Source organism: Ranitomeya imitator, chromosome 7 (genome assembly GCF_032444005.1).
Source record: "Ranitomeya imitator isolate aRanImi1 chromosome 7, aRanImi1.pri, whole genome shotgun sequence".
Taxonomy (NCBI): domain Eukaryota; kingdom Metazoa; phylum Chordata; class Amphibia; order Anura; family Dendrobatidae; genus Ranitomeya; species Ranitomeya imitator.
This window is the reverse complement of record NC_091288.1, coordinates 44,211,994-44,223,299: the sequence shown is the minus strand read 5'-3', so window position 1 is coordinate 44,223,299 and position 11,306 is coordinate 44,211,994. Positions and strand designations below refer to the sequence as shown.

General features: G+C 44.7%; 1 protein-coding gene across 5 annotated transcripts in view; it reads right to left on the bottom strand.

Annotated features, from left to right (window-relative positions):
• Positions 1–6,008: 6,008 nt before the first annotated feature.
• Positions 6,009–11,306, bottom strand: part of RAPGEF4 (Rap guanine nucleotide exchange factor 4) — a 325,014-nt gene continuing 319,716 nt past the window's right edge. For 3 of the 5 annotated variants that reach the window (XM_069733157.1, XM_069733160.1, XM_069733159.1), the window contains one exon: positions 6,109–8,832. In XM_069733157.1, coding sequence (XP_069589258.1) covers positions 8,705–8,832 — 128 coding nt within the window. In that variant the 3' untranslated portion in view covers positions 6,109–8,704. Of the gene's footprint in view, positions 8,833–11,306 lie in introns of all 5 variants that reach the window. The other 2 variants (XM_069733158.1, XM_069733156.1) reach the window with 1 other exon arrangement.

Here is an 11,306-nt window from a genome sequence, read left to right as displayed (position 1 = left end):
TTTTGACAACTATAGTAAAAACAGCAAATTTGAGTCCATATTAGCCACAGGCCGTCCATGGATTAGCAAGTGTTGGGGGGAGAATTTGCACTGGCTGTATTATATAGAGTATGACAACAGTTTTACTTTCGGTCAGTAATCCTATCAAACTTTGTGGTCAATTGACTTATTTGACATACAATCCCATTTAACTAAATTGAAAATGGAGAGATTGTCAATTTTAGACTTTTGCATTCTTGTTTATTAATTACATAACATTTGCCATTAAGGCTATGTGCACACGTACAGGTTTTTTCGCGTTTTTTTCGCATTTTTTTCGCGCTAAAAAAGCTATAAAAACTCATTAAAAATGCATACATTATGCATTCTATCATTTAGAATGCATTCTGCATGTTTTGTGCACATGGATGCGTTTTTTTCCGCGAAAAAAACGCATCGCGGTAAAAAAATGACCATGTTCATTATTTTTGCGTATTTTCTGCGTTTTTCCCGCAATTCTATGCATCTGGGAAAAAACGCACAAAAACGCACCAAAAACGCATCAAAAACGCGTCAAAAATCGCGGTACAATCGCGGTAAAAACGCATGCGGATTTCTGGCAGAAATGTCCGTTTTTTGTCAGGAAAATTTCTGCAAGAAACCCTGACGTGTGCACATACCCTGAAGAGTGTGTATATACAGTGTGTCCTTAAAGTCATGGTGCACTTTTATAGTTTACATTTTGGTGCCCTCTCTCTGGCCCAATCTTATCAGACTTGTTCATGAGGAGAGATAACAGGAACCAAGCAAACAACACAAACTGATTTAAGCTGTTGCTGAGCCCCAGTCAGATTAAAGGGAACCTGTCACCCCGAAAATCGGGGGTGAGGTAATCCCACCGGCATCAGGGGCTTATCTGCAGCATTCTATAATGCTGTAGATAAGCCCCCGATGTTACCTGAAAAAGGAGAAAAAGACGTTAGATTATACTCACCCAGGGGCGGTCCCGCTGCTGGTCTGGTCAGATGGGTGTCTCCGGTCCGCTGCGGCGCCTCCTATCTTCTTTCCATGACGTCCTCTTCTGATCTTCGGCCACGGCTCCGGCGCAGGCGTACTTTGCTCTGCCCTGTTGAGGGCAGACAAAGTACTGCAGTGCGCAGGCGCCGAGCCTCTGACCTTTCCGGCGCCTGCGCACTGCTGTACTATCCTCTGCCCTCAACAGGGCAGAGCAAAGTACGCCTGCGCCGGAGCCGTGGCTGAAGATCAGAAGAGGACGTCATGGAAAGAAGATGGGAGGCGACGCAGCGGACCGGAGACGCCCATCTGACCAGACCAGCAGCGGGACCGCCCCTGGGTGAGTATAATCTAACGTCTTTTTCTCCTTTTTCAGGTAACATCGGGGGCTTATCTACAGCATTATAGAATGCTGCAGATAAGCCCCTGATGCCGGTGGGATTACCTCACCCCCGATTTTCGGGGTGACAGGTTCCCTTTAAGCCCTGATAAACTGAATTCTGATTAATACACAGCCAGGCCTGTGACATCAAGCAACCACAAGCTTATGCGATCGTTTGGATGTGTGTAGGGCAACAAATGGAGCCCACATCGAACTGCACTGAATAGGTATAAAACTGGGAGAGTTCTCTTATTTGGAGAAGATCTCACATTTCTATAGGTTTTCATTGCTTTCCAGTGACTGGTCAAAAGTGCACCATGACTTTATGGACACACTGTATATATATATATATATATATATATATATATATATATATATATATATATATATATATATATGTATACATACACACACACAGTACAGACCTAAAGTTTGGACACACCTTCTCATTTAAAGATTTTTCTGTATTTTCATGACTATGAAAATTGTAAATTCATACTGAAGGAATCAAAACTATGAATTAACACATGTGGAATTATGTACTTAACAAAAAAGTGTGAAACAACTGAAAATATGTCTTATATTCTAGGTTCTTTGAAGACCTTTTGCTTTGATGACTGCTTTGCACACTCTTGGCATTCTCTTGATGAGCTTCAAGAGGTAGTCTCTGGAAATGGTCTTCCAACAATCTTGAAGGAGTTCCCAGAGATGCTTAGCACTTGTTGGCCCATTTGCCTTCACTCTGCGGTCCAGCTCACCCCAAACCATCTCGATTAGTTTCAGGTGTGGTGACTGTGGAGGCCAGGTCATCTGGCGTAGCACCCAATCACTCTCCTTATTGGTCAAATAGCCCTTACACAGCCTGGAGGTATGTTTGGTGTCATTGTCCTGTTGAAAAATAAATGCTGGTCCAACTAAACGCAAACCGGATGGAATAGCATGTCGCTGCAAGATGCTGTGGTAGCCATGCTGGTTCAGTATGCCTTCAATTTTGAATAAATCTCCAACAGTGTCACCAGCAAAGCCCCCCCACACCATCACACCTTCTCCTCCATGCTTCACTGTGGGAGCCAGGCATGTAGATACCATCCGTTCACCTTTTCTGCGTCGCACAAAGACACGGTGGTTGGAATCAAAGATCTCAAATTTGGACTCATCAGACCAAAGCACAGATTTCCACTGGTCTAATGTCCATTCCTTGTGTTCTTTAGCCCAAACAAGTCTCTTCTGCTTGTTGCCTGTCCTTAGCAGTGGTTTCCTAGCAGCTATTTTACCATGAAGGCCTGCTGTACAAAGTCTCCTCTTAACAGTTGTTGTAGAGATGTGTCTGCTGCTAGAGCTTTGTGTGGCATTGACCTGGTCTCTAATCTGAGCTGCTGTTAACCTGCGATTTCTGAGGCTGGTGACTCGGATAAACTTATCCTCAGAAGCAGAGGTGACTCTAGGTCTTCCTTTCCTGGGGCGGTCCTCATGTGAGCCAGTTTCTTTGTAGTTCTTGATGTTTTTGCAACTGCACTTGGGGACACTTTCAAAGTTTTCCCAATTTTTCGGACTGACTGACCTTCATTTTTTAAAGTAATGATGGCCACTCGTTTTTCTTTACTTAGAATTTGTATTATGGCAAGAAAAAAATCAGCTAACAGTCTATTTAGTAGGACTATCAGCTGTGTATCCACCAGACTTCTGCTCAACACAACTGATGGTCCCAACCCCATTTATAAGGCAAGAAATCCCCATTAAACCTGACGGGGCACACCTTTGAAGTGAAAACCATTTCTGGTGACTACCCCTTGAAGCTCATCAAGAGAATGCCAAGAGTGTGCAAAGCAGTCATCAAAGCAAAAGGTGGCTACTTTGAAGAACCTAGAATATAAGACATATTTTCAGTTGTTTCACACTTTTTTGTTAAGTATATAATTCCACATGTGTTAATTCATAGTTTTGATGCCTTCAGTGTGAATTTACAATTTTCATAGTCTTGAAAATACAGAAAAATCTTTAAATGAGAAGGTGTGTCCAAACTTTCGGTCTGTACTGTATTCTAGTTAAAGGGTTGTAGAGGACTAGGAAACATGGTTGCACTCTTCCAAAAACATTGTCACATCTCTCTGTCCTTGGGTTATGTCTAGTGTTGCATATTGAGCCATGTTTTGGTAATCTTTAGCTATAGGAAAAGTTCTTTGTCAGATACTCAAAGTTTTCAAAGTTGTGACATAATCGGAAATTCATTTTATCTCTTCCTGCTAGGTTATATCACACTACACTAAGGTTCACTGCATGTCTTGTGTTAATGGGAAAAATTTATGGGTCATATTTATATACGCAGCCTCCTAACAGAGCGGTGGAGTTATTGTGTAAGAATACAGGAAATGACTTGCTGGATTACTCATGCACATACTAGTCGATGATTCCAGCTTTGTCCTGCTGTGCTGTGCCAATAAACCAGAAATGTGACATTAACTTGTAGTAGTGCAGAGTTCACACCTGACGCATGTGCTGCTCAGCTGACCTACATACATTACATAGACCCCAATGCCTATATACCAAACGGCAGCGGTGCTCTCCTAAATCTCTAGTTAGGGGCAAAACTTAAAAAGTGGATGAGTAAGTTAAAGGTGTTGTCAAGTTATATTACCAATTACTTCCTAGTGATATATAGGAGTGAAAAATAAAGTAGACTCTTGAAAGGATCAGAATAGGAAAATCTTTGATAGCCCAAAAGTGGCCAGAAACATGTCCAGGACTACAAAAACATGGCAGCTTTCTTTCAGAACCAGCGCCACCCTTTAAAATGGATTTTGTTGGTATTGCAAGCCAGCTACATTGAAATGACTGGCGCTGAGCTGCAATGCCACACTCAACCCATGGCGCTATAACTGAAAAGAGCAGACACGTTTTTCTAATTCCCTCAAAGTCTTCAAAACATCGGGAATTCAGTGGGACCAACCCAACATCTATGGTTTATGGGTGTCTCCACTTGCCCACAAAGAAAATTGTTGGGAAAACAAAGGACTACTGCTCCTATTGTCTCTGGGGAGACAAGCCATAACCTAAGGTGTCTGGCAATGGTTCTCTCTCTAATACATGCATTCTCAGTTGAGGAGGGGCATAACAATCACAGTCACAGATGGTGCGAACAGGCCACGGCAGGAGGGGGAACAACGACACCATCAGCTATTTCAGCTGGATGTGCATCTGAGGACCCAGGAGCTGGGACATTATACCTGGAAGGGGTCCATAATGGGGGACATTATTACTGGAAGTGGCCCAGGATGGGGGACATTATACCAGGAAGGGGCCAAAATAGGGACATTATTGCAGGAAGGAGCTCAGGATGGGGGGCATTATAGCAAGAAGGGGCCCAAGATGTTGGACATAAATACTGAAAGGGTTCAAGGATGGCGACATTATTACAAGCAGGGCTTTAGTGTCGGAGTCGGTGTCCATTTTGGTGAAGTCGGAGTGAAATGGACTGACTCTTAAAATATATAATAAATTGGGTTCAGTAGTACAATGCAAGATGTGCTGTAAATGTTTGTATAACTTTCCCATATTCTTATGAAATGTCCTATAAATGTCTGTTCTATTCCTGATCTAAGGATCTGAGCGTTTAGTGGAGATGAATCGGTGCTGCACTTTATGAACATCCTCAGTAGTGACCAGTGCTGTGGAGTCGGAGTCATGGAGTCAGAGATGGGAGTCAAAAAAATTGAGGAGTTCAAGTTGGGGGTTTGGCTTACCGACTCAACACCCATGATTACAATAAGGGACCCAGACTGGAGGACATTATTAAATGAAGGATCCCAGGATGGGTGACATTATATTATGGCTGGGGAAGGGGGCAACATGTAGGATTTGTAACGCTACAGGGACTAAAAAACAACATGTAGATGGGGTCCCGATCTAAATTTTGTAACGGGGTCCATCGGACTCTGGTTAAGCCATTGCAGCAGTGTTTCTTCTGAACATACAAAAATGCGAATCCTGCAGCCAATCAGCAGACACAGATTGGTTGCAGCATTCATGTGACATTGTTTATTGTGTCATGAGACTGATGTGGGACACATGGCGGCAGAGCTCGGGAGGAAATTGTGCAGCACATTGGGGCCTCCCAACCCTTTAAGGCTTAGCTCATGCTCCACTTGGGACATAGAGTTGATGAGTTAGGCTGCTTTCACATTGCGTTCGGTGTCCCTGTTGGGTCATACGTCCGAAATCCCCAAAACGTGGTACATACGCATGCGCCGATGGGGCCATAGACTATAATGGTGCTGGCAGGGTGACCGTGTGCTTTGACATATATCATTTTCCGGTTTATACAGCTACTGGAGGCGGACACTCAGACGCAGTCTATTACGTCTGTATTCGCCTCCTGTAGGCGTACATTTTTCGAAAATTATGTACACCAGAGCACACGTTCTTTCTACTGTCACCATTACAGTCTATGGCCCCATCGGCGAATGTGTCTGGACCCCGTTTTGTGGTGGATTTTGGACATATGCCCCTACGGGGGCACAGAATGCAATGTGATAGACGTTTGCTGCCAGATGTTTGCACTAGATGTATCCTTATACAACTGAATACTAATGCCAGCATCTCTTTGCGGTATAAAGTTATTTTTTTTCTTATTTTTCCACAGGATAATTGTGTTGCAAAGCTTAGTTAACCAAATTTTTCAATACAGATAACAAACTGATAAAATATATAGCAAAAGGACACACTCTCAACATGTTGGTAAAATGGCAGTCTTTTATTGGCACGTTACCGTATACAGGTCATGTAGACCCACTAACTGACTATATGGGGCTTGCTATCGCTCATGAAGCCCAATATTCATTAGGCCTCACGTATTAACACTGTATAATAGTAAGAATCGAAGGGAGTTGCCCATAGCAACCAATCAGAGCTCAGCTTTCATTTCTTAAACTGCTCTGGAGAAATGAAAGCTGACCTCTGAATGGTTGCTGTGGGTGAAGACATTTACTGTGAGACAGTCATGACAGTGCAGGCCAAACCTTGTCCCCAGTGGAGATAACAATATTTTTTTTGACAAATTTGACAGGAAGACAGTTAATCTATCAGCATGTTTAGGGGTGACGGAGAAAATGGGGGAACCCAAAAGGAATCCACAGAAACATGAGGACATACTCTGACAAGGTGCACAAACAATGACAGAAGGTCTGCCATCTGGGACATGTCCAATCTTAACGAAAGGGGCTGTGCACTTTTAGAAAATCTTTGCACTTGGCTGCAATTTGTTATACAAACAAACAAGCCGCTGTTTACTCACCGTCCCCTGGTCTCTGTCACTGCTCCTGGTGTTGAGTATTGGCTGGGGAGCTGATGGCATGTTGACAGCGCTGCAGACAATCAGTGAGCTTAGCGACCCTACCTATGTGGATGGTGGCCCCCCCCCAGAGCTGCTGAACTTACAGATTGTCTGCCACGCTGTCAACGGCGGCCCACCCAATACTGGACACTAGGAGCAGCGGCAGAATCCTCCTAAAAAATTGCTTTAAAAATGCTTGGAAACTTATACTACTAATTTCTATGGAAATCCATATGGCAATTAATAAGAAGAAAATTTTGACCACTTTTTTCTTCTTTTTTTTTCTAAAAAGGTTTGGAAAAACGCCTGGGAAGGAAAAAAACGTGCTCGAAATCCAAGCAGAAGGCTGCAAAAAAACTTTTAAAACCTCCTTAAAACAGCTAAAGGAAACCTTTTAGTAAAAATAGAAGTCATCCAAAAACTCATCTAAAATAGGAACGTTTCCTGAAACTTTTCACTTAAAATGCCTTGAAAGACTCTATGTGAACACAGCCTAAGGCGTTTGAGAGGAAGCAGTCCGACCCCTCGAAGATCGAATACCGAAACCATGCAACGTCTGTTCTGCAGATACAATTAGGGTCTGTTTCCACGTGCAGGAAACGCTGCGTGTCTGACGCTGCATAGAGCCGCAGCGTCAGACACGCAGCGTCCAGATGTTACAGCATAGTGGAGGGGATTTAATGAAATCCCGTCTCCACTATGCGTGGTAACACGCACGCGGCGGCCCTGCGACTCCGGACATGCTGCGCGTCTTTTCAGATCGCAGCATGTCCGTATATCTTGCGGCGACGCTGCGTCGCCGCAAGATATAGCACAGGGCCCTATGGTGGGGAGCGATGATGCCGGATGTGTGCTATGAACACATCCGGCATCATCGCGTCCCAGAAAGGGGTTGGGGCTTACCGCAGAGCGGCTAAGCCGCTCCGACGATACCGCCGGCCATCCTGATCGTGGACACATACCCTAAGTCTACAGCCCCGCAGTTTATCACTTCTTCCTACAGTTAATAAAGTCATAAAACATTTCATCATTGATTTGCTGCCATGTAGTTTTATAGCCTCAGAATTACTCAGCACTCTCCTTGTTTCGTGTTCTGCATGTATATATTAAAGAAGATTCACAAGTTCGCAAAACTTCCCGATATAAACAGGAACATATAAAAGTACATGACAGCAAACAAAAAGTTGTATTCATGCCAATTATATCCAGAGTACACAACCCGTATTGTATGGCAAGCGGTTTTCTTAATTCTCAGTTTGTTTTAAAGGGTTATTCCCAAGGGATAACTTATTGATCACAGGGGTCTAACGTGATCTCAAGAAAGGGGCTGTAGAACCCAGGAACGGGTTCTAGAGAGACCATACTGATCATTCATTGTCTATGGGACTGCCGGGAATAGCGGAGAAAAATGCTAGGTAGCCATCTCCAGCTGTCCTTTAGACCATAAATGGAGTGAATGCGCACTTCCAATTAATTCAAGATGGGTTTGGTGGGGCTTGGTTCCAGAGCCCCATTTTTAGGATCGTTAGGGGTCTGACCTGAATGGATGGAAAATATCTAACTATTTTGGAAATAACCCTTTAATAGGACAGCAAATCTATACATGTAATGTGGTTTAACATGAGGCACATGAAAATACCAACATATTATGACATTATTCATTATTGTGGTACTTCAATATGTAATAAATGCCACTGGATATCCCCTAGTCTGATAACTGAGGTATAGATTCACAACCCTATAGCTGCCATAAAAGTATCATTTTACATCACGATCCTAAGTACAGCAATTGTATAACATCCAACACATTTTATCGTTGCCTGTATTTTATCACTACATTAAGAATTTACATTATTTACACATCTCATACGGATAACCATTGACAAATGAAATGAATGTATAAAAGCAAAAATAAATAAAACCATAAGAAAGAATAGAAAATCTCTATTTGCCACAGTAATTTCCATTATGAAGATTGCTGATCATTTCCCTCCCGCTGTTCAGGTGCGGCGTGGTTCTAGCCGGTGAGACATTTGAGACAGCGTCCTCTGATTGTCGATCACATTGAATTGCCGCACGTAATTCCGTACGTCCTGGTGATTTTTACTAACAAGTGAAGCCTCTGGACCTGGAGGTGAAGGCATTTATTTGTGTTATTCATGAATTCAGTTATAAAGCATATTAAAGAATAGATGTGCCCTTTAATGGCTACAACAGTACATTGTGCCAAGTAACACAAGGATATATCAAGTACACGTTGTAATACAGATTAGGAACCTAGGCTATGGCGGCTAACCTGTGGAATGCACGGCAGAAGTGGCACGTGTAAGGATCTGTCAGACTGCTGATACTTTGGGGAGAACATAGTAAAGTTGAACTAGTGTCACTGAGCTCTCAAAGGTATTCTGTTACCTAAGGGGGTGAGACCTATGTTAGGCAACAACTGTTGGTGTAGGTCTGTGGCTACAGTGGTCATGTGGGTAGGTTACTGCACAATTACTGTTGATCTGAGGCTGCAGTGGCTCTGGAGGTAGATTCCTGCACTGTTACTGTTGATATGTGCAGGAATCTACCTCCAGAGCCACTTCAGCCACATATCAACAGTAAAGGTACCGTCACATTTAGCGACGCTGCAGCGATCCAGACAACGATCCCGATCGCTGCAGCGTCGCTGTTTGGTCGCTGGAGAGCTGTCACACAGACACAGCGCAGGGCCGCGCTTAGTAACCCGATGTTTACCCTGGTTACCAGCGTAAAAGAAAAAAAAAACAAACACTATATACTTACATTCCGGTGTCTGTCCTCCGGCGCTGTGCTTTCCTGCACTGACTGTGAGCGCCAGCCGGAAAGCACAGCGGTGACGTCACAGCTGTGCTCTGCTTTCCGGCTGGCCGGCGCTCACAGTGCAGAGAAGCACAGCGCCGGAGGACAGACAGCGGAAGGTAAGTATGTAGTGTTAGTTTTTTTTTACTTTTACGCTGGTAACCAGGGTAAACATCGGGTTACTAAGCGCGGCCCTGCGCTTAGTAACCCGATGTTTACCCTGGTTACCAGTGAAGACATCGCTGAATCGGTGTCACACACGCCGATTCAGCGATGTCTGCAGGAGGTCCAGCGACGAAATAAAGTTCTGGACTGCAGCTACAGATCAACAGTAACAGTGCAGGAATCTACCTCCAGAGCCACTTTAGCCACTGTTACTGTTGATCTGTAGCTGCAGTAGCTCTGGGGGGTAGATTCCTGCATTGTTACTGTTGATCTGTAGCTGCAGTGGCTCTGGGGTAGATTCCTGCACTGTTACTGTTGATCTGTGGCTGCAGTGGCTCTGGGGGTAGATTCCTGCACTGTTACTGTTGATCTGTGGCTGCAGTGGCTCTGGGGGTAGATTCCTGCACGGTTACTGTTGATCTGTGGCTGCTGTGGCTCTGGGGGTAGATTCCTGCACTGTTACTGTTGATCTGTGGCTGCAGTGGCTCCAGGGGCAGATTCCTAAACTGTTACTGTTGATCTGTAGCTGCAGTGGCTCTGGGGGTAGATTCCTGCACTGTTACTGTTGATCTGTGACTGCAGTGGCTCTGGGGGGTAGATTCCTGCATTGTTACTGTTGATCTGTAGCTGCAGTGGCTCTGGGGTAGATTCCTAAACTGTTACTGTTGATCTGTGGCTGCAGTGGCTCTGGGGGCAGATTCCTAAACTGTTACTGTTGATCTGTGGCTGCAGTGGCTCTGGGGACAGATTCCTACATTGTTACTGTTGATCTGTAGCTGCAGTGGCTCTGGGGTGAATTCCTGCACTGTTACTGTTGACCTGTGGCCGCAGTGGCTCTGGGGTAGATTTCTGCACTGTTACTGTTGATCTGTGGCTGCAGTGGCTCTGGGGCAGATTCCTACATTTTTACTGTTGATCTGTGACTGCAGTGGATCTGGGGTAGATTCCTGCACTGTTACTGTTGATCTGTGGCTGCAGTGGCTGTGGGGTAGATTCCTGCACTGTTACTGTTGATCTGTGGCTGCAGTGGCTCTGGGGGCAGATTCCTACATTGTTACTGTTGATCTGTAGCTGCAGTAGCTCTGGGGGGTAGATTCCTGCACTGTTACTGTTGATCTGTAGCTGCAGTAGCTCTGGGGGGTAGATTCCTGCATTGTTACTGTTGATCTGTAGCTGCAGTAGCTCTGGGGGGTAGATTCCTGCATTGTTACTGTTGATCTGTAGCTGCAGTGGCTCTGGGGTAGATTCCTGCACTGTTACTGTTGATCTGTGGCTGCAGTGGCTCTGGGGTAGATTCCTGCACTGTTACTGTTGATCTGTGGCTGCAATGGCTCTGGGGGTAGATTCCTACATTGTTACTGTTGATCTGTAGCTGCAGTGGCTCTGGGGTAGATTCCTGCACTGTTACTGTTGATATGTGGCTGCAGTGGCTCTGGGGGCAGATTCCTACATTGTTACTGTTGATCTGTGGCTGCAGTAGCTCTGGGGAGTAGATTCCTGCACTGTTACTGTTGATCTGTGGCTCTGAGGTAGATTCCTGCACTGTTACTGTTGATCTGTGGCTGCAGTGGCTCTGGGGGCAGATTCCTACATTGTTACTGTTGATCTGTGGCT